Below are 23,857 nucleotides of genomic sequence, written 5' to 3'. Positions count from 1 at the left end.
ACGTTGCAGTCAGCGATGATCTCACTGTGCACCCGCATAGATGTGTCCTTTAATAAGAAGATACAGTCAGGACTTCTTATCACACCATACATATTGCATCCCACAGCCACACATTCATAAATATGACAGTATCTTCTGAAGAAAAAAAAAAAAGTATCCTGGCCCATCCATAAAGCTTTATGTCAGCCTTCCACACAAGTGAAGACACGACAATGAATAAAACGGGAGTCAGCAGGTTTTTATTTTTACTCGGCAGCGGCAGCAGTGTTATAAATGTGTTCTGTGAAGGGAGTTATCATGGCGACGCATGTTGAAACGCACCAAATATTACAATATCAGCGTAAAATAAGATGCATGCAACAACAAGATGCTCAGACGTGGAGGGTGTGTATGTGCCTACGTTAGACCAACTATAGGCAGCATATGAGGTTTCGGGATTATAAAATTAGATTAATCAACTGGCTGTGTGCGTCTGACTGTATGTGTGCAATTTGTATGTGTATATTTTAAACTAAAGCGAGTATTCCTGATATAGAGAAGGAAAGAAAAAAGAGAGTAGCCAGCAGGGGATAATTGACTGCAGAAACAGTGCAGGTTGAATATCAAAGATGACTTATAATTCTGCAGGATACGATTTATATTGCTCTCTGTCTCTCATTAGAAGTCCACCCATTTACTCATTTTGATTTCAGTGTTTGAAGTGGAATAAAGAAAATTTAATTTTGAGCCGGATGTTTCAGAAGTGAGGTGTTTACTTGCTGTGTACGTGTGTACATTGCCTGTGTGTGCATGTGTGCATCTATGTGTGTGTGTGCGTGCGTGCGTGTGTGTGTGTGTGTGTGTGTGTGTGTGTGTGTGTCTGTGTGTGTGTTGTGGTAGTAATAGTAGTAGAAGCAGCAGCAGTAGAAATAGCAGGATTGAAATTAACGGCGGAATTTACTGAGCATTTATGTAGCGTGACTGGCAGCGTGCGTGTGTGTGCAGAATAATTGGGACTTCAATGCCCACAATCCCCACAGACTGCTCAGCTCCCCTCCGCCTCCCCGTCGCCGCCGCTCACACCCATTCCGCGGTGGGGTCGGCACGCGATTGGCCTGATTTATCCATGACGTCAGGACCCAACGTGGGGTTTCCTCCGAACGATTGGTTAGAGCGAGGCCTCGCTTGGGCCAATCAGAACGCCCAGACCGACCTCAAACAAGGAAGAGCTTTTAAGGTGGAACCGTAGAGTTACTCGCGCGCCTCTCCGACAGTGATTGAGACGTGCTCTCACGGTTAACTTGAGTTTCCCTCGTCGTCACAGCATGTTTTTGATGTCATAAAAAGTAAAAAACAGGCGCAGTTTTTTAACTGACAGGTGACTTGGTACGATTGCAAGTTACATCGTCCCAAACTACAGTTATTTTCAGTTTTTTAGGCCGAAGTTAATGTAAAAATGTGCAGTTGTCATATCTTGTTAATCTGTAAGCTAGCTAGGCTAACGACTAACTGTTGTGTTTGGTAGCAGAGTGTGGCACATTGTAATTTAAGGACCCCGTCAAGCTCTAGGTGCCCATTTTGTAGATATTTTATTGTATTAGTCCTTGAATGTCCTCACACTGAAGGAACTGAAGACATTTTTATGCACGTTCAATTTTAAAATATATAAAATATCATCTTCCTGAATCGGTCTTGTGCAGTTGCTGCCACGGGACCTCCAGGACCCTTCATTGTTGGCCCCATTCCTCAGAGGCAGTGTGAGTTTAATGGTGCTTAAACATATAAATAATTGACTGCTGACACAAAAGACTGGTGCTGTTCTGCTAGAAATGTTTACTACTGCTGTGAGCCGATGTAATAAATGCACATTAGTGGGCAGCTTATATCTTTTGGTCCTGCTTTTCAGGGCTTTGACAATGAACTCGTATGTCTTTACTGCACCGATAAGCTGATTCTGCTCCTCTTTGCTTTAGGTTTCGCTGACCTTCACTCTGAAGGTGCTGACTCTCCTCTGTAGATCCCCTCAGCCGGTCTCCCTGAACCTCCTCATGTATCACAAAGGCAGAGGTCAGTAAAATGCACTCTCTTTGATGTATTCAGAAACCACAGAGAAAACCGCAGTGGCTCATACTCTGTACCACTTCAGAAAATTCAACAGTTGATTGTTCAGAAAATATTTGCAACTAACATCTTTTGGTAAAAAGAGGAAGCTGAAAGCAAACACACCCCAACATGCTATAGATCAAAGCAGTATCAAAAACACTGCAAGCTATGAAGCTTTGTAACTTCGGGTCTGTGTTGACGTCTGTCTGTGTGTTTGTATGCATGCCCATCTGTCTCAATAAACCCCAGTGTGAGGAGTCAGGGGAATAATTACCTGCATAATCCTTTCTAGACAATTAGATAATGCTGATTAGTACAATGGGCTACATGGGGAATGGTGGTGTTGGTGGTGGGGGCACCATTGAATGACAGTGTGTTACTGTGAAAGAGAACACTGAAAGAGAGATTTTGAATGAAGGCAGATGGGAAGAGGAGCAGGAAAGAGGAGGAGAGATCGCCAGTTTATTCCAAAAATGGAAATGATTTATTCTGTGGGAAGCACACATTTCCTCAACAAATTTCACGGCAATCTATCTATGAGGCTGAAATGGTTTCTTTTGTGCAAGTGACTGTTCGTCACCTTGCACGGCACGAAAGCCCTGGGTTTGAATCTTAGGACGGCTCGTGCCTTCTTTGTGATGTCAGCTTTCATGCTCTCTATCTGCAAGGTTATCCTTTCACAGACTGAAGACATGCAGGTCAGGTAACTTCAGAACTCTAGATTGCTTGGTGTGAAGGTGTGAAGCTGCTACGGTACCTCTCGACCACAGCGTGCTGGGTTATGATGCTTGTGTGCGACCCTCAACAGGGTGTCTATTCAGATATGACGTCTTCATACTCCTCACATGATTTCCTCTAAGACTTTTAAACATTTTGAATTTGAGACAACATTGTTGTTGATTAGGAATGTTGCTGGCCTCCTGTTTGTGTCCTTTGGGTTGTTAATTATTACTTTTTTAGTGGGATACATTGACTTAAAGGGCCTGACTGTCTGTCCTTTAAGGGCCGCTCAGTGACGTTTACATGCATAGTATCTTACTCAAAATAGTATAATGCTGACTTATCGTTATATCAGATAGTGGAAGAAAATGCCAAAATTAGTCAAAGTGCAAATTCAAACTTAGCTGACTTTAAAAGTGTTAACATAAGCCAGCATTATGTTTCCCCAAATGGATCTATAGTGGTTGGTAATAGACTGCATTGGATAATAGGATGTCTGCGGTGACCTAAATTGAGGATTTGGGGCTGCCCCCTGGCTAACCCGCTTGTTATCAAATGCAGTTTCTGTCTTACTGGAAACCCTCCACGGATGCCAAGACCGACTGTCCGATTCTACAGTGTCGGATTAATGGCTGTTTGATCAAGTTCAAAGGCAGAGCTGCCCTGGATAAACTCATTATAAACAGTGCCAAATGGCGACCGGGCCAGACTAGTGTACTGTACATGGAATGGCTTTAAATACCAGGTCTTAGTTGGTCCAGGTCCATTCTGGGCATTCCTGTAAATAGCATGTGCACTGGAGCCAGCAGTCAAAAGTAGGTGGGAGACTTTGTTATCTTGCTGGAGCTGGGATGTTTGTGGGCTGTTACAGTCGACCTATTGTTTTTGATGACAACTTTGGCTGTTAGTGGATGTTGCTGTGGTGCTTCTGCACCGCAGTTTTGACAGATATCCCTACACAATGTGTGGCCAATGCTTTAATACTATTGTAGTTAGTACCCTTTTTGGTCCTTTAAAACTACAATATATATATATTTATTTTTGCAGGAGGCTGCCCAATGTTTCTGTCTCTTCCAAACAAACCACAGTTGCTCAGGGAAAAAAGAAACGAGTCACTTCCTGTGTGGTAAGTGTTTTTCCCCCCCAAAAGACCACCTGGATGGTGAGCATAGCAAACGTAAAAGCTGAGTTGAATCAATAAATCAATGTAGTGTCCTGTCAGCTGGCAATATAAAGAAATAATTTGAATATTTACATCGAAAAAACATTATATAAACATATGTCTTAGTCAACATATCCAATATGTTTGTAATATGTACTGTTTAGAGAGGCTGTCCTGTGTTATTAGTGTGATTCTCATCACATCACCTGAGCAAAAAACTCTGTTATGTGTCTTGCTTCTTTAGTTACAGGACATCCAGCAGTATGAATGCTTGATTATAACAGAGACAATATTCTTGTATATTGCAACTGGCATTCATTTGCTGGTTTTGCTGAGCTGAATTTACTTAAAATTCTGTCCTGTGTATCTGAATTGTTTTAGTGGTTTCATTGTGTGTCTAAACCGCAGAAAAGTCCCACAATCAACTGTATATTTAAACAAAAACAAAAATGTAGATTTCAAATGTAATTTAATTGAAAGTATGATCGTATATGCGAACAAAACAAATGAAGTGCCTCCATTTACTGTCTACTATTTCGATAAACTAATATTGATCTGATTTATTCTGTTACTTTGCGGTTCAAGTGTCTGTTTGGGAGGATTGACGTCTGCGGTTTAACACGACGATGCACGTACAGCCGACAAACATCTGGATGCAATGCGCCTCGGACCACTTCCTGGGGAGGTGTGAGCAATCAAATCAGTTAGCTATTGCATCCCAAGTGTGTTTACACCTGGATTTATATGCGATAAAGCATGATTGGATAGCTATCCAATCATCCAGCACGCATTTTAATGCAAGGTGTAAACTGGGTAATAAACTTATCACTCTGAGTAACTATTATGTGTGTATTTGCAACTGTGTGTGCGTGCATGGCCTGTGTGTATGGGTGTGTGTTTGTTTGTGTTGCGTAACACGTGTGTCCACATAGCTGTCCCGAATTTGAGTGTCAGAGCGTTTGTGTGTGTGTGTGTGTGAATCTTGATTCATATCAGTTTGAGCCTAAGTCTTTGTGCATGACTGATTGCTTTGTCTGCCTGACCGCAATTGAAAAGGGATCCATCTCTCTCTCTCTCTCTCCCTCCCTCCCTCTCCCTGTGTGACTGTGTGTCTCTATCTACTCAGTTCCACCTTAAGAGGAGCTTTAGCAGCCTGTCGTGTTTGTGTTGAAGCCAACAGGCACAATATATTACAGTCTAGGGCTTGCTGCTGAAAAGCCCGCTGGATCCTCCACTGACCTGCTGTTCTTTCCTGCTTTCCTCTCGCGTTTTTTTCTTCATTTAGATTAAAAACAAAGCTCTCACTCCCTCTCTCCCTCTCTCGCTGTCTCTCTATCTTCTTTCCCTCCTCCCTCCTCCTTCTTCTTCCTCTTCTTCTTCTTTTTCTTCTTTTCCTCCTTGTTCTCCTTCTTTTCTGCGGCAGCAGTCAAGGTAGAGGCTTCAGTGTGTCAGCGACAGGGTGAAGAGGAGGAAAAAGCAGAGAAGACGACTATTTGGACGGAGCTGAGTGTGTGTTTATGTTTTGACGTCTCACCATTGGACGACCGGGTGAAGGGGCACTAGGAGAAGAGTACAAGGAGGAGGAGAAGAGGGAAGCCTGCCTGGATGAAATTCTCGGTGTCATGTCACTACGTGTGGACCTTGACTGATCACAGGGTGAAGAAAACTGATCACAGGGTGAAGAGAAGGGGGAGAGGCACTGAGAAGGAGGCGAGGAGGTGGAGAAACTGAGACTTTGGTTTCACCAGGAAAAGAAGACGGTGGAGGAGGCGCAGGAGGTAAAGTCTGATGCTCCGTTTTATCATGACATTGTTGGATAAACGAACCGACGGATTAAGCCCTCTTCAGCTCTGTGTGAACCGGAGTTCGCCTTAGAAAAGAGAAGACAGAGAGTGAGGAAAAAAAGACGGAAAGAGACTCTGGAAGAGTAGAGCTTGCTGTGTTTAACCCAGCTAAGGAGCAGGGACCGGACTTACAGAGTGTGTCTGTGTGTTGGTTTGTGTGTGTGACTGTGTAACCGGTGGAGGGCAGAGGAGTGGAGGGCCAGGGGACTAACCTGGCCATCAAACGGACTGGCAGCCTCTCCTCTCCTGGGATCATGTACCCTCAGGGCAGGCATCCGGTAAGTACCTCCTTATGTCTTTTTCTCCTGTCTGTCTGACTGTTTCCCTGTCTCTCCATGTATATCTTTCAACTCCAATCTCTCAGTTTCTTTTTGTGTCTCAGATTCACCTTGTCACCTGTATCTCCCTCTGCGCCCCCCCCCCCTCCCGTCTTTTCTTTCTCCCTGTCTCTCTCTTCATGCCTCCCTGCTTGTCTTATCTCGTGTCATTCTTCTTTTTTTACTGCCTCTTGGTCTCTCCTCGTCTTTGTCTTTCTGTTCTTCTGTCTTTTTTTTTAGCCTCGTCCTGTCTTGTGTTTCGTTATGAGGACTGCACTGTAACATGAGGAGTGAGGCGTCAGGAAAGGGTTTGAACTAAGCGACTCCCTGTTATGTGTAGACACACACACGCACACCCTCTGTCAGCTGTCCCCAGGTGCCTTTGAGATCTTGTTGATGTTCAGCTGTGTTTGTAGCACATAACTTACAATAAAGTAAGATAATCCTTTATTAGTCCCACACTGGGGGCATTTGCAGTTTAGTTGTCTCTAGGTGTGTGTGTGTATACGTGTCGGAGTTTGTGTATATGGCGGCATGTGTGTGTGTGTGTGTGTGTGTGTGAAAACAGATCTGTGTAAATTTGTCAGTACAACTGTCAGCTGTCCACCTGCTCAATTTGGTTTCCAAGCAAACACACACACACACACACACACACACACACACACACACACACACACACACACACACACACACACACGCACTCACACATTTAATTGATAGTTAAATTCATTTCCATCACCACTAAGAAAGGTTCTGAGTGCTTCCCCTTCAATACTCCTTAGAAGTCCCTTTCCTCCTTCAGTTTAACCCTTCATCAGCAGTGAGAATTTGCCATTCATTTACCTGCCAGGGTAAAATAAAGGTTCAAGGCGGAGACTAAAAAGCAATGAAGGATGAATGACAGCTTAGGTTCAGTCTGGCTAAGGCCATTCGTTTCACAGGGGCCTTGGTCCGGTTGCTATAATCAGATTTGGTTGTCAGTCTCTTTGTATCTGGTACAAATGGGTCAGTGGCCACTTCGCCTCGCAGCCAGCCAACCACTCAGTCAGCCAGCAAGCCAGCCAGCCAGCTATCACACAGAATTATGAATGACATTTTCACAAGAGGAAGGCATGAGGAATCAATTATATGTACAGAGAGAATGCTAATAAGCCAGCCGCTGGAATAGAACGGAGAGAGACACTGAAAGAAACAGGAGAGAAGTAAAAAAAAAACAAAGGGAGAAAGTGAAAGATGTAAGAGCCAAGAAAGATTTAAAAAAAGGGAGAGAAATAATTCTCTGGAAAGGCCGGGGGTGGAAAGAGAAATGAAAATGAAAGATGCAAAGGAAGAATGGAGTGTGAACAGTCCTCTGTTCTCTCCTTTAGAGGCGTATCAGAGAGCTTCCTGCTGCGATGCTCTGTGTTTGTGATAAAGTTCAATCCCAGATTGAGCCAACTCCAACCGATCGATAGCCTCTATCTCTCTCCTTCTGTCTTTCTTCTGTTTTTCTTCCTCCCTTTCGTTCCGCTGCCAGTGGAACTTTATTTCTGGTGTTGCTATGAAATGTGATCTGTGGTGAGGTGTGAGGGTGCAAAGAACAGTTGTGTGTGTGTGTGTGTGTACGGTTACAGCCTGTGTGTATCAGCAGCATTGGATGTGTGTGTGTATATATATATATATATATATATGTATGTATGTATGTATGTATGTATGTATGTATGTATGTGTGTGTGTGTGTGTGTGTGTGTGTGTGTGTGTGTGTGTGTATTTGTACTCAAAAATGCAGAACAGGTAAAACAGATAAACCCCTGACAAAACTCCCTCCTTGCTGGAACATCTGAGGAAGTTCCAATAATTTTTAGAAATCATTGTCGGCTGCTAGAACGCGTTACATTAAAGAGCTGATGTTGCCAGAAAATAAAAATGCATTAGCTTGTTTTTTTTTCTTTTTTAAATCTCAGCTCATTCTTGATTGCAACAGCGACGGATCAAAATAGTCTAGGAACTCCATTACAAGATTATAACGTAACTTTGGCAGAAAGGTAGAGGTGAAGAATTGTTCTTTGTTGTACAGTAGATTATACCAAAGAAGCTGGAGTTTCTTCAAGTAAAGTCATAATCGATTTGGCTGGCTGCTTTAAAATGTAACAAAATCAGCTTGAAGAGAACAGTCATTTGTGTAAAAATGGTCAGGGGTAAAGTAAAATACATGTGATATGTAGTTATTCTCTTACAAAGTTTGGATTGAACAGCGCAGATACACAACTGCACTGCTGTCCCTTGAGTGACTTCCCATGAACAGGCTGCTCGCTCTGTAGCCTCGATGTGTCCTTGTTGGTGTCAGTCAGGGATCACGGCCTACTTCTTGTCAGCCACAGACAGCCAGAGAGAACAGAACCGCCTTGAACGCCGCTCCTTTCAACCTCTCTGTGTCCCTTTGGAAATGAGAAGGAAGCTGTCTCAAGGCCGTTAAAGCAGTTATTATTTATTATTTTTATCAGAGAAAAAAGTCAGACTTTGTTCTTCTCGCTCTCTGGCAGGAAAAAAGGTTAAGACGAATGGCTGATTTGCCAGGCTAGCGGAGCTGTAATTGGTTTCACTGGATTTCTGTGTGAGGTGTGTTTTTTGTTTGGTGTGTGGCCTTGTGGGTGATTCGTTTTCATGTGTCTGTGTGTCTTTCGTGCTCTGTTAAACTTTATACATGTTTGTATAAACTGTGTGTGTCTGTGTCTGTGCCGGTGTGAACGTCTCTTCTGTGAGGTTCTGTTTTGTTTCATGTATTCATCTGTCCTTATGTCTTGGTGTGTGCACCATGTATGTGTCTATTCGTGTGTGTGTGTGCGCGCGCGCGTGTGTTGGAGAGACTTCAGATCTGGAAGAGGAAGGCGAAAGGAGAGCTGTGGTTTGTGTGCACTGTGTGCCAACAACAATAACAATAAATAATGTCCCAGCCCGACCTCGACTGTTGCTGCGAAGATACAAGACCCTTGATTGGCTGCCGCACCCCAGTGAGAGGTGAAGAAAGAGAGGATTTATTGTGTTTTCATGGTTAAGAAAGACATCAATAACTGTCTTTACATCATTTTTACTCATATACTAATTTAAGGGCTCACAACATCAAAAACAAACGCCTCTTCTCAAGCGGGCAGGTTTCTGTTTCTCCCGGCACCTTTACTTTAAAATAACTTTGGCTGGGATGCGAGTTTGCATTTAAAGCTGCCACTCTGTGTCTGTGTGTGCTAGACATTTGCTCTCAGCCCCAAGAGAGGTGGTAGCTGTAATCTGGAGGATCACGATCAGACAGTTTCTATAGCAAGCGTATGATAAAGAGAGAGAGAGTGTGAAAGAGATAGATTGTTGTCCCTCTACTGCAACAGTATCATATGACAAATTTGCACTCTGGATACTTAATTAAATCTGCTCCAATCATTATTAGTAAATCATGCATGAACATCATTCATGCTTTGGACATGGACAGTACATCCTGACTTTAAAGCATCTGTTGAATTATCATCAAAAGTGTGTGTGTGCGTGCGTGCATGTGTGTGTGTGCGCGCGCGTGTGTGTCAGCGGGAAATGCTGAAGAAGAAATGAGATGTGCGCCACTGCGTGTGGCACAAAGTGAGTAACTGTCGGAAAAACGTTGCAACTAAAATGTATAATGTATAAGAGTGTGCTGTGGAGAGCTTTCATTTCCTTTGGCCTCCAGTAGCGTCACACTTCATTTTAATGGCCAAGTAAACAAACTATTGCCAAATATGTGGCCACAGACATCACATATGCTCCATTAATGAGAGCAGAGCCACGAGTAGTGTTTGGGATGTGTGTGTGTCTTAAAGTTGGATTTAGATTTTTGTTTCTTGTTAATGTTCATGAGGTTAAATTCACACATATATTTTGTAGTTGCAGTGGTGGGACATGCTAAACGTAACAGTGTGTGCAGAATTTTATAAGTGCTTGCGAACGTGTCTATATACATTTCTTTGGACATGCACTGTTTGCTTTTCCGTATACACTGGACCTTTTTTTAGTTTTTTTTGGCACCTAGCTGTGCAGGGCAGTTTGTTTTTCCCCAAGATTTGTGGCTGTAATGAAGCCATGTACGGTAAACAGCGCAGCGGATTGCTGTCACCTCCCACGGATGACATTCTCCCCTCCGGTCCTTTGTCCTCGTCCTGTTTGCATTTAATTTCATTCGGCATTGCAAAGGCAACCCGGTAAAATGGCAAAAAGTCAAGTAACAACAACAACAACAAAAACGCAGCTGTAGAGCGAAGACCCGCAGAACAAGCACAAAGTCGTACAAGCAACCAACAACTTCTCGTCAGACATCAGCAGCCACCCAGATTAAGTCTGCTCTCTGATTAAAGGAAACGGGCCATTTTCTATCCTCAAATCCTGTGTTCTCTTCTTTGTCATTAAAAGAAACGATGAGAGCGAGGCTTGGATGGAGTCCAGAGCCTCTTTTGGCTGCCAATCTTTCCCTGATTTGTAATCCACCGCTGGCTCAGTGGCTGACTGGTGAGCTGCAGCGTTAACCGACGAGCTCTCTGAATGGCTGACTGGCTAACTTGCTGGCTGTTTAAATGACACGCTGACTGGCTCGCTGATTGACGGGGCCGACTGACTTGACGGGTTTTTTTATTTACTTGCTGGTTGGCTGCCAATTTAATTGTTAAACTGAAGGACTGACTGGTTAGCGGGCAGAATGAGTGAGCGCAACAAGAAGGCCACTAACTCTAAATGAGTTTCTGCGACTGGCTCCCAAGTTATCAAAACCTTTTGAGAGGTTTGTAGAAATGCAGACAAAAAAATGTGAGGGCCTCTTAAAGTGATAGATGATATGTAACTTCATACACAGTCCAAAACCAATGAGCTGTTGCTTATGTTCATTGCTGCTCACTTCAGCAGACACAAACACACAGACGTACACAAGGGGCACTGACACACTCGGTGTTCCTCATCTATTCATGTGCCTTTTTCCTAAATATTTCACCAGCCAATTATTATTTCATGCTCTATCTCAATGTGTCTCTGCATGTCTCAGAGAGACACAGGCAAAAAGGAAGAACAAAGGGGCTAAGAAGGAGAGGTAAAGAACAAAAAGAGAGAAAAGGGAGGGAGGAATGAGACGCAGCATGTGAGAGGGCACAAGAAAGGAGAAAAAATATTTTGTTTGTGGGTGTTTTGTTCAAATGAATCCATCCATGCATAGGCATGCCTGCTTATGCCGTGTGAACACTCATGTGTTGATGGAAAGTGCGCCAGGGGCTAAACAGATCGAGAAAGAAGACAAGCAGACAGACAGAATAATTTCTGTTCCAATCACTCCCAGACCTGCATCTGTTTCACAGTTGCTTTCTCTCTCTTGCAGTCGTGGTTGAAAGACAGGCAGCTGCTTGAACAGAGAACTTCCCAATGTGATGGACAAACAGACAAACATACAGACAGAGACAGACTGACTGGGGGGCTGAGAGAACCAGATTGACCTAACATTCAGACAGAGAGGGGAAAACAGTTTGGACTGACAATAACAAATGCATGTGCATGTGGTCCAACAGCAAGATTGGTACAACGTCATTTGCACATGCTAATTGAGGCGAGGAGGCGACTTCTTAAGGTTAAATATTTCACCTTCTGCAAGACATTTGGGATTTTCAAACTTCTAATATCTCGTCCAGAAACCTACGGAGGTTATAATCTTCTGAGCAGTAACGCTGACTAGTCACAGCCGCTGAATACAAACTTTGGTTATCACATAAACCAATGTTAAATTATTTTAAATGTTTTCCTTTTTTTAAAAATTGAAAATACAAACATGTTGTGTTTAATTATAAGGCTTAAACTTAATGTCAAATGATCTACATTACATTGTTTTAAAAGTTTTGGTCAAGGTGCCATAACCATCCATGATCCATCTGATATCTATTGCCCTTTCCTGATTTGATCATATCAATGTGTTTGCATGTTATCACGTCACATATACTGCTAGTCAGTACAATCAAACCTGTGACAGGACAGGCAGACAGACAGACAGACAAGCACAGACGGACAGACAGACAGGCAAAGACACAGGGAGACAGACACAAACGGACAGGTGATGTTACGGCCTGTGGCTCTCACCTCCATCCTGTTATGTGATACAGAGCAATGGACTTCATCCGCCCCTCCTCCCCTTGCCCCCCCAACCCCCAGAAGCTAATCCTTCCTAATTCTCTGCTTGCCCGTGCCAGCTCGGCCAAATTGTGATTGACTGCCGTCCCACATGGTGTATATATATGAGTGTGTGTGTGTTTTTGTTGCGCAGAAGTGACACCCCCTCCTCCACCGAGATTAACTGGATCAGTTTTGGGTTTCAGGATCCCCTATGCTGGATGCTGTGGCGTACACACACACACACAAACACACACGCACACGCAGACAACAACAACACAGGCGGTAGGCTGTTTTTTGGCCCGTCGTGACGCACTATTGGACCCCTAACCGTCTGGGCCGCCATCTGTCACAATACAGGAGAGACCAGATACACACAGACGCACTCCAACAACAAATGTTAGTTCTGGTGTACATACGGCATGACTTTATGATGCCTCCATCTCTGTAAACACTCCAGAAGGATGCACATTTATCCCCTTAGATAACGCCGTTTTACCTGCTGAAGTATCCATGAGCAAGACACAGCGTCTCCTGTTATTACTTACAGGCATGTACTAATTTTAATACCCATTTTCCATACTCATCTCTTTATTCTGACAGGCAGAGCTCAGCACAGGCAGTGAATATTTCTCCTCATGCCCGAGGACCTTATCTGTACTTTTCCTTTTCTTTCTGCTCATAAGAAGTTTTACTGCTCCTGGGTCCATGAAACTCATTTGGAAAAGGGGCAATTGGTGAATCAAAAGAAAGACATTTTGGAGTTTTATCTCGAATATGAAAGACATTCTAATGTCTCTCATCAGCACACTACAGAGGACGCCATGTTGACACCAACGGTTGTCACTCGCAGATCCCTTGTATAATCCTGATCTGTGACTATGAGCTTTGTTATATGACTTAGTGCTGCTGATGTAACCCGCCAGCAGCACTTTATCTGTGTGCGCCCGCGTGAGTGTGTGTCTGCGTCTGTGTTCATGTTTTTCATGGCAGCAGATGGTGGGAGCAGTATTACCACAGACGGATGGACAGTGCACAGGGTAGAGCGACTAGGCTGTGTTGACTACAGCAAAGGTGGCATTTATCTCTCTCTCTCTCTCTCTCTCTCTCTCTCTCTCTCTCTCTCCCCCCCGCCACACTCCTCCCCCCCACCGTCTCTCTCTTTCTCTCTTTCCCATCCCCTCGGTGTCAGGCGGATGAATGGCTGGCTATCTCTCTCAGTCAGCAGCCATGCCGCTCTTTCATCATCTGTCTCTCTGCTCGTTCTTTCACTCCTCTGTAAAGATGTCAGACTAGTCTATCACTCCCTCCATCCCTCAGTCCATCCATCCTTCTGTCTGTCAGATGAGTATCTGTCTCTCTTTCGTCTTCCCCCCCATCAATCCATCCCTCCATCGCGGCTGTCCCTCTCGCTGTGGGTTTGCGTGTTCTCTGACTGAATCTGCATGTGCAGTTCTGTGTTTGTTTGTTTGTTTGTTTGTGGGTTTTTCAGTGCGCTCATGACTACGTGGGCGTGTGTGTTTGTATCTGTGTGTGCCAGATCACTATCCCGTCCTCCCCTCCCTCACTGAGTGTGTGTGGTGTGAATCAAGGTCAGTGGGGATCTGTTGGCAGTAACCCCCCACAACCCACCCTCTGCCCTCCCACACACACACACACACACACCCACCCCCCTTCACACACACACGCACACAGATGGTTTGTGTGTATAGTGCCTATCCAGCCATCTAGATGTCCCTGCTATGCCTGCCTCAGCTCAGTTTAGCTCAGCTCAGCTCGGCTCCATGGATTAATTACTGGGGAACCCACCGCGTCCCTGACCTCCACCGTCGGACTAATTGAAATCTAATTGAATTGTGCTTGTCTAGACTAATGAAGCCCCGCCACTGAAACTGGCAATCTTTTAGCCGTAGCTGCAGGCCGATAGCCACCCAGCTGCACTGTTGCCGCTGCACTGTGCCGCTCGGTTTGGACGGAAGGTTGGATGTGAACCGATCAACAAATGGGTGAATGCATGGATTTATAGTTGGGCATAGTCGGGTTACTAAGTAGAAAAACTCACTCCATATGTTTTGTGACTTAAGATACTTTTGAGTTGACAGTTTCACATTATACAATTGTAAAGCTACATCCTTTTCTACATCAGTTCCAACCAAAACACATGCCGATCTCGGCTCATATCAAAGCTGCATTTTGTTTGTGGCCCTAAATCATAGTGAAAGGAAACTTACCGTCAGAGTTGCAAATTCAGCCAAGTGTTGAAAATGATTTTCCAATGAAAGTAGTGAGCAGCACTAGATCCAAAAGGTGCTAAATCTAGCGAGAAAGTTGCCAAGTTGGCAACACTGACAGCCCATCCCTTCAGGCCTCCCTCTAAAGCCCTCCCTCAAAATTATCATAATGAAGGTAATCATGCCTTCATGCAGATCATGCCTTCGCCATAGCGGGATTCATAATTTAGCATCTGGGTTGCTCAGCGGAAGAATCACTTGCCCGTCACTGCCGGGATCAGGGTCCTGTCCTTAGCTTTGGTGCTTTGGATTTGGCATGGTGCACTAATCATACAGGGGAGAGCATTTGCAGGGTGGGACGCTATTGTGATGTCCTTGTCTTTGCACTAGTAGTGTCAGAGGGAGTTCTGATGAAGGCGGGTTAGGGTGAACCTCAGTACTCTTATTGAGGCTGATCACTGACAGGTGAGAAGAAGTGACTAAAAAGAAGTGGCAGAGACACCTTGCAGTCTGCATCCTCCTCAGGGCTGACAGCGGGAGTCCCACACTTGCAGGGAAAATCCACTAATCCAAATTGGGAAAAGATACTTCTTACATAAAGATCTCCTCTGAGAATACACACACAAAAAAACACTTCTGCTTACTCTGATTTTCCAGACTACAAACTACGCCCCATTCCCAAACATGAACGGCATCAAAAATCAGTTCCCCTCGTTTCTTGAAACTTCATCAAGATTATCGAGGAAGAGGGCGGCTGTCGAAAGCGCTTTAGACAGACATGGAGGGCTGGTGGTGGAGGTAAGGGAGTGGACCCCAGGGAGCTGCTTATTTTGTTGGGCCTTCTTTAGCTTTTAGTAGGTGAGAGACGGTGCTGTGATTCCCCATAAGTTATTCATTTGACGTTTCCTCCCTTCTCAGCTCTTTGTAGGCTGGAATACATTAGCAACCTGGCAGAGTGGAGAGGATGGTAATGTGGAAGAGAGGGAGAGCAGAGGAAGAAAGGCTGGGGGTGGTGGAGGAAAGGAAGAGAGTCATTAGAGGAGGAGGAGAACAGAGAGAGAGAGAGCGAGAGAGAGGACACGGCTTTATGATGTGTGGGAAGGGGAAGTGACCTTCCCTCTCACTTTCATCTTGGCTTTTTTTCCCCGTTGCCGTGCTCCCTGGCACACACACACACACACACACACACACACACACACACACACACACACACACACACACACACACACACGTACACAGTCCAACGCGTGCGTGCATGCACACACACTTAAGTGTGTGGCTCAGGCTTATGCAGGTGCACATGTACTTACCCAAATACATTACGAACACAATGCATACTGTCTCTTCTCTTAAGCAAAAACAAACTACACGCACACACACACACACACACACCAGTATAATTTTTTCATCTTTTCGTTCTCTCCTCCTTTTTCTACGCAGGTTCCCTTACAACCCGGCCAATCTTTCAAGTTCACAGTCCTGGAAACTCTGGACCGTATCAAGGAGGAATTCCAGTTCCTCCAGGCTCAGTATCACAGGTACACGGACAATATTACATTGCACACATACAGACATATACACTTCTTGTATGTCCACATGGTATTTAGAAATATATATTTTTGGTTTCCATAACTCAGGTCTTTCTAATTAAGAAGTACTGGTATGGAGAGTTCCTTTTAATGTTGTATATTAAATTATAGACCATTTCACAGTTGTAAATGTAAACATTCAGTGTTTGTGAATGACATGAACTGACAAGAAGTAAACATAAAGCCAATTTGTTGCCTAGCAATGCAATTCTGTTGAAACGGTCTATAGGAAGTCAGTGTTTTCGTCAATAAAGGAACTAGTAAACACAATATGTCAGCATGCAAGTGCATTCCTTTCATCTTTATTTCTTCATTAAGACAGTGAATAGAACATACTGTTGCGCAATAGTGAGCTGCAGCTCTTCAAAGTGAATCCAGTCTGAACCAAAAAAATCTCAAAGCTTTCCAAACTTTTGTAACTCATATTTTTTGCCTAATTCTACACATTGCATCTATTGTAATAGGTACACCTTTCCAGTAATTAGGGAAATCAATGAGGGATCATGACTTTAACCTACAATCACATCATCAGTGGAACCTCAAATACCCTTTTTTATAATCGCTGTCTTTTTAGTGCTGCAGAGATTTTCAGTTTCTCCTTTAGTATAAATAAAATTAAACATCTATTTATTTTCATCGTAGCTTTAAATATTTGTGATTATTGCCCTTGCCATCATGCTTTGTTACAGTAGAAGTTGTGGATAACTGAGATCGTAGTTTCCAACATATCAAAGGAAATGTCTGGAAGTTTAGATCTTTTCTTAAAGGTTCTCCAGCTGGAGGTCACCGATGTTTGTGTTATCATCTGCTGACCAGAGGTGACTTTGGCGAAGAGAAATAAAGCATCCAGTCTCTTGCTCACACCTCAGTGGGCAGGCTGAACAGCCTGCTGCAGTACAGCAGCACCACTTTACAGCTCGGCATAGGACTTGTGGCTCTTGGTGACACACACACACACACACACACACACACACACACACACACACACACACACACACACACACACACACACACACACACACACACACACACACACACACACACACACACACACACACACACACACACACACACACACACACACACACACACACACACACACACACATAATGTTAACAATGTACCCGTAATGTATGGAAACAAAATATGGTCAGAAGTATTGTGGCGTTGTATCATCATATCTGAATGTGTGAATTTGAAGTGCGTGAAGGTTTAATGATATAAAATGTCAATATAAATATCTGAACAGATTCCCTCAGGACATCCAAAGCTGTTTATGACATTTTATAAACTAATTAAAAAGATTAGCCCAAATAGTTTAGATTCGTTGCTGTAAACATGCAATTTATTTCTGTGTGACAAACGGATAGATGTGTAACTGCAAACCTGATGTGTGATGTGCAAGTCTTTGATGTTTAACTACAAACGTTTGTGCAAGTCATCTTTCTGCACTCACATTTTGGAAATTCTTTGTGCAAATGTTTTTGATTTGTTCACAAAATGTGATGCACAGCGACAAATCTTCACACAGATCTTATTTTTCACAAATTCAAACATTGGATTTCTTTGACCAAAACACATTTAGATATGTTGATACAAAGCTACAGCCCTTTTGATCATATTTTGTTTCCATAGTTATGACGCCTTTTCTGAATAACAAGCACATTTTGATTAGTTTGCAAGTTTTGTCCCATTTCATCCATTCATGACAAATACAAAGCATGTTAAACACAATTGAGTACTTTGATGTAAGTAACCTTGTGCAAGTAAAAAGAAGAACACAATAAAAATGCACAAACTCGACATGAGATATTATACTTCGTCACGACCTATTGGGCTCAGGAGCAGAACTCTAAGATAAACCCACCAATGGCCACATGACTTGTATAACTAGACGCATGAAACACAGAGGCACTTGTCACGCTAACCCCACATGGAGGTGTGATGAATTGCAGTGGTGAATACGACACACCCTGCTGGCAGTTGCTACCACCAAGGTGATATTTTTCACTGTCACTTTTAGCAGTAATAGGTAGCCCGACTGTGGGGCTAAGAATCCTTTTTTTCTGGTATCCTTTCACAGCCTTAAACTCTGTGTGACCTCTGCAATATTCAAGTCCTGTTGAAATTGTAGTTTATTTCCTTTGATGCAAATACACCATTTAATCCGCGTGTGTCCTTTTTCGTCCTTGTGCAGCCTGAAGCTGGAGTGTGAGAAGCTGGCCAGTGAGAAGACTGAGATGCAGAGGCACTACATCATGGTGAGTCCAATCGGAGCGTCACCAGAGCTCTACGGTGATTTGTTGGTCTGACTGGGCCACTCAGAAACTCTGAAAAGAGTCTGATGGGTTCCTATATTGGAATTACAATCAGGGTAGTTGAATCATTCCCTTGAATATCTGTTTATATATAATAGATGTATAAAGCCACAAAAAAAACCACAAACAGATGATGATATTTGAACAATATTGAAACGAGCATTATTGAAACATGCAGTGGCCTGAAACCAAGTTTGTACTCATTAATACCTTTTATAAATGTATTTAAAAACATATTTTTTTGCATTGGTACCTACATAATCTTGAATATCTGTAATGCAATACAGTTTTAAATTTCCAAGTTGAAGTTGCAAGTTTTAAGTTACTAAACCAGTACAAAACCAGCATTAAATGTGTCTTTCCTGTGTTTCTTGCTCAGTATTTGTTATGCTTACTCATACCTCTCTGCAACGTCTTGTCTTTTCTTTATCTCTTTTCCTTTTTCCCTCCTTCAGACTCAGTCTGTCTGTCTCTTCTTCCTCTCTCTGTTTTCTCTCGTGCGCTAACAGCCTGAGCTCCCTCTGCGTCGGTGTGTCTGTGCGACTAAAGGCTCACATGTATCGTAAGCCTTCGTCTGTGGTACAAAACCCGCACAGAGCCGACCAGAATACGATATGCACCATCTGCTAAGCTGCTCGCATTTCATAAACCTGGGAGAGCAGGCTGGATCAGGGCCGTAAGCTAGATAGACACACAGATGGATAGACAGACAGACAGACAGAAAGAGAGAGAGAGAGAGAGAGAGAGAGAGAGAGAGACAGAGACAGAGAGAGAGACAGAGAGACAGAGAGAGAGAGAGACAAAGAGAGAGAAAGAAAAGCGAGCATGAAGACAGGGAAACTGGCAGACAGACAAATGGATTTGAGAGCGCACAGACAGACAGGCCGGAGATAAACAGATAGAACACTCACACACAAACACACAGGAGACACAACATACATACATTCATTCATCTACACTTACACACACACACACACACACATTTGTTTTTCTGTTTTTATTATGGGCACCGCTCACTATATAATGAAACAAACTGTTTGATAGTGGCATGACAACTAACTACTTTGCAAAAGTTTTTTATTAATATTTTTTTACTATTATTGACATAATAATAAGAATGGCAATCATTGTAGTAGTTTTTCTCATACATTGTAGTAGTTATACTTTTGGAAAGCAAGATTACTCAACTTTTGTGGGAAGAAAGTTATTGTTAATGCCTGTCATTGGGTTCAATTCCCCAATAAAACTAGACAAAAGGATTTGAAGCGCATCGGTTCACCAGAAAACCCCTTCAGCTCAGACCAGCAAGGCCTCGAGCAGCGACCGGCCCATTTGGATCCGCCCGTCCCTGCTGGGAGCGGACACCACGCAGCTGAAGGCCCAGGTTCAGGTTTTGTAAAGCTAATCTGATGCTCACTACTACTTCTGTTCATGTGGACTGCAACAGAGTAGTTTTAAATAACAACATAATGGCCCAATCCTAATCTCCACCCTTACGGACTCACAGAGTTTAAGACGCGCTTCCGCGAAGTCCGTGAGGGTTTAGGGGTGTCCCATTGTCAAATCGTCAAGTGCTTGAGGGCTCTCAGACAGACATTTTGAGCCCTTTATGAACCCTTTCCGTAAGTTGGTATTAGATGCCGACTTTGCTCAAGGGAACTGCCCACAATGTGACGTTAAACACGCAGTTACCAGTGGAAGAATGGAGATGTGGAAAAAAGGTAAACAATGAGGCATGCGGGTGTTCAGCCCGATAAAATACCTTTACGCTACAACATTATGGATTAAAGATGGAACATAAAAACACATGCAAGCAGAAATTATATATAATTGTTTATATATACACACTTAAGTGTGTGTGCATGCACGCACGCGTTGGACTGTGTATATATAATATGTTTGATGAATGTAATATATATATATATATATATATATATATATATATATAAATGACTTCTCATCTCGTGAAGGTTCAAATCAGTGAATACAAAGTATAAAATAAATACACAAGTGTATACAATATTTTTTTATATAGACACATGATGTTGCAGCAAACTGCTGTCCCATTCACATTCAACCACCTAGCAGCTGACGTCAGTGAGTCCCTGAGGGTTCAGGGTTTGAGGGTTCAGGGTTTGAGGGTTCAGGGTGGCGATTGGGATTGGGTCCACCTCTGAATTGCATCCACAACCCAATCCATGGTCGTCTTTATTACATATTGAAGTTATTGCAGCGGTTGCATAAACACAATACATGTTTTAATTAATCCTGTACTGCCTAATAACAAATCCATATAATTAAAAACACTTTTTTTTCACAGACCCTAAGTTGTTCTGTTAAAAAACAACAAAGAAGGACTAAACTGACCTCATTCAATAAAAATACCCTCGCTTTGCTTTTCAAAGTGGCAACAAAAATAGAAGAAAACCTCTGACACCCACAGACTAAAACACCCACTTCCCCAATCTCAGTCACTCCCCATTTTAGCTGTGGTTTTATAGAATGACTGTGGAACAAACAGTCCAGACCACCATCAACCTTCTTCATTGTAAAACCTCACCACTCCATCTTATCCAATAGGTGTGGTGGGAGACTGGGGCAATGGATGACATTTGATCAAACTTTGTGCTTATTAAATGTCATGGTCTTTGTGAACACACTGGTAAACCAAGGGGGGGGGAGAGAAACGCTAAAAAAGTATTGTCTGTTATACGTTGTAGTTAAGTTTAACACTGAGCTTAAACAGAGGACTATGGCAGGAGGTCAGGGAGCTGCAGGTGCAGAGGACACATGCATATAGGTTAGCATGGCAGATGGTTAGCACTACAGGCTATAGTATTTGAATTGGGGCTCACTGTGGTGGTAGTGGCTAACACTGTGCTACGCTACTTCACAGGCATGCCCGAGAAAGAGAGGGAGGAAAAGAGGGAAAGAAAAATGAGAAGAAGGAGAGTGAAAGAGAGCCTCAAACGGAAAGATAGCTTGAGAGAAAAAAGGCTCAGCGAGTGTCAGACAGAAAACGAAAAAAATCTGGGAGCTGCTGGGGGGGTTGGGGGTGTACAAAGGGAGGCAGAAAGAGAGAGAGAAAGAGAATAAAAGAGGAGAGGGAGAGAGTGATAGAGGCAAATGAGAGAGATACAGAGGGAACGAGAGAGTGGGAAAAAAATGCTGAAAAGGAATGACAGAGACTAAATGAGAACGAGAGATATCAAGGGACAGAAATGCAAAGAGGAGAGATGGAGGGTGAAAAAAAGATGCTACGAAGGGATGAAAGAGAGAGAGAGAGAGAGAGAGAGAGAGAGAGAGAGAGAGAGAGAGAGAGAATGCAACGCACAGTCCAAAAGACAGAGATAGTGATGTGTTTGTGGTGGGGGCGGGGGCGTGAAATAAAAGAAAGAGGGAGAGAAAAAGAGAGAGGGAGCGCGAGAGAGAGAGAGAGGGTGCACGCACAGACACGTAAATAATGTGAAGCAACAACGGACTCGCTGCGCCCACAGAGGAGATAACCCAGAAGGCTATATTTAGCTCGTTAGGCCTGTCATCCACACTGAGGCCTGTTTCCACAGGCTGGGGCTCTGCTCACCACGCTGCACTGCTCCTGCCTTTACTATTCATCAGTTTTAAGCTCTTTAAATACAAGGGTGAGGGGTTTGGGATGCAGGGAGATGGTTATACAGGGCGATACAGGGCAGATGCAACGCTTTAACACCCAAGAAGTTATGACAATTTTCTTCTTCTGTGACGTGGCAATCTTTAAATTTGTTTTTTCCGTGATGTTTACGTTAAAGTGACGGTGACCTTTCTCAGCCGTAGGGAGCAGATGAGGAAGTATGAAGTTGTTACTGCGCCACAGAGTCCCATCCTGGTACATCCGACCCCTTCGCTGGGAGATCTTGGTGTCTGATTCTGTTGTGTTTGGATGCAGTCTCTATCTTTTGTATTTTCATCAGAGGAAGTTTGAGTTTTTGTAGGTACTGTGTCAATATTGTCTTTTTATGATCGTCAGTCATTGTTGTCATCACTCACTTACCAAGGAAATATTCTTGCTAAGCGTCCACAGAGGCAAATACCTGTAAGATCTAATGAATTAAATGATATCCATTCTTTTACATTAAAATGTTAATATAGTGCAGGTGCTTATACAAATGTCATGTGACATGTTATTTACATGGCAAGTTATCTTATCCAACAGTAATTTAAATCACACTTTAAATGTTTTTTGCAGATGTTTCACGTTAAAGCAATGAGGTGTTTTTTTAGTTTTACTCTGCTGTTGGATATCTCTCCTTATGGGATGGAACTTTTAAAAGTCGTAAAGTTTGCTTTCCCCTCACATTTGCCACTTTAATTCTATAGCTGGCAATAGGTAAGTTTTACACATTTCATGCTTGGGAGAGATGATGCCATAACCCTCTCAAATTGCTCCTGTCTGTGGAGTGTTGCTCCAGTGAAACAGCAGAGCCAGGTTTGGGAGAGTGTATTTGGATGTTTGGCAGACCCGCTCTCCGTATCTTTTTGGATAGAATATTTTATGTTGGCTGCTCTACTAGACTGCCTCATTTCTTTGTATGTGCAGAGAGACATTGCAGTGTGAAACTTTAACGATAGCTGCAAACACACATGCACAAACATCAAGACGCACACATTGAGTGTGTCTGTAGGCGTCTTGCTTTTCTCCTCCTGTTGTATTTATAATTCATGGCTCTCAGATTTCACTGCTCTCCTGGAATTCCTCTGGGTATTTTTAAATAAGGTTGCATTGTAGCCCTGGCTAGTCAGGGGGCGTAGATGTGTCGGTCACATGCGAACGCGAAGTGCAAGCAAGTCTCCCGCCTGGAGAGCTGTGTTCACCCCTGCTGGCCTGAGGTTGAATCTTGCAAAGAGCAGACACACACATGCACGAGGCTCAGTGGAAGGTGATAGAAGCCGAGATAAAACGGCTGTCTTACGTCATGAAACCCCAAAAGTGATCCAAAAACACTATTACGGTACCAATCTTTCTCTTTTTGCCCCTTCTTTCCTCACTGTCTAGATAGATGTAGTGGACTGTTTAAGACCAATTAAGAAAACTTTGCTGATGGCCTGATGACTGAAGGTTTTACGGTCACATATATGTTGTAGTTCAGTTGCTGTTCTGGTTTTCTAAATGTCATTATTTTCCATGATGACATGTCTTCAGAAACCTTTTTGATTGCTCTGCAGCTATCGTCTTCTTCCTACTGTCAAACACAAGACAAACCTCTCATGGGGGAGTGGACTGTATAAAAGAGACATGTGTGCTGGAGGGTGACAGCGCACAGTCAGGAATCACATTAGGTGGCCTCTCTATTACTGTGTGTGCGTGTGTGTGTGTGTGTGTGTGTGTGTGCGTGTGTTAAAGTGTGATACGGAGGCGCTGCAGGGGTCTGGTGTTAATGAACGGCCATGCTGTCGGCAAGAGACAAAATATTGTCTCATCA

General features: G+C 43.3%; 1 protein-coding gene across 7 annotated transcripts in view; it reads left to right on the top strand.

Annotated features, from left to right (window-relative positions):
* The first annotated feature begins 1,244 nt into the window (after window positions 1-1,244).
* The window catches only part of tle2b (TLE family member 2, transcriptional corepressor b), a 77,261-nt gene continuing 54,648 nt past the window's right edge, over window positions 1,245-23,857 (top strand). For 2 of the 7 annotated variants that reach the window (XM_068591624.1, XM_068591618.1), the window contains exons 1-8: window positions 1,245-1,365; window positions 1,680-1,736; window positions 1,953-2,046; window positions 3,850-3,928; window positions 4,550-4,651; window positions 5,091-6,086; window positions 15,932-16,029; window positions 18,278-18,341. In XM_068591624.1, coding sequence (XP_068447725.1) covers window positions 6,063-6,086; window positions 15,932-16,029; window positions 18,278-18,341 — 186 coding nt within the window. In that variant the 5' untranslated portion in view covers window positions 1,245-1,365; window positions 1,680-1,736; window positions 1,953-2,046; ... (1 more) ...; window positions 4,550-4,651; window positions 5,091-6,062. Of the gene's footprint in view, window positions 1,366-1,679; window positions 1,737-1,952; window positions 2,047-3,849; window positions 3,929-4,549; window positions 4,652-5,090; window positions 6,087-15,931; window positions 16,030-18,277; window positions 18,342-23,857 lie in introns of those variants that run through there. The other 5 variants (XM_068591622.1, XM_068591621.1, XM_068591623.1 and 2 more) reach the window with 5 other exon arrangements.

The sequence above is a fragment of the Clinocottus analis genome, unplaced genomic scaffold, assembly GCF_023055335.1.
Source record: "Clinocottus analis isolate CAN_PGR_092001 unplaced genomic scaffold, fCliAna1.0.p SCAF_25, whole genome shotgun sequence".
In the NCBI taxonomy this organism is placed as follows: domain Eukaryota; kingdom Metazoa; phylum Chordata; class Actinopteri; order Perciformes; family Cottidae; genus Clinocottus; species Clinocottus analis.
The sequence above is the reverse complement of the archived record's forward strand: the minus strand, read 5'-3'. Positions and strand labels throughout refer to the sequence as shown.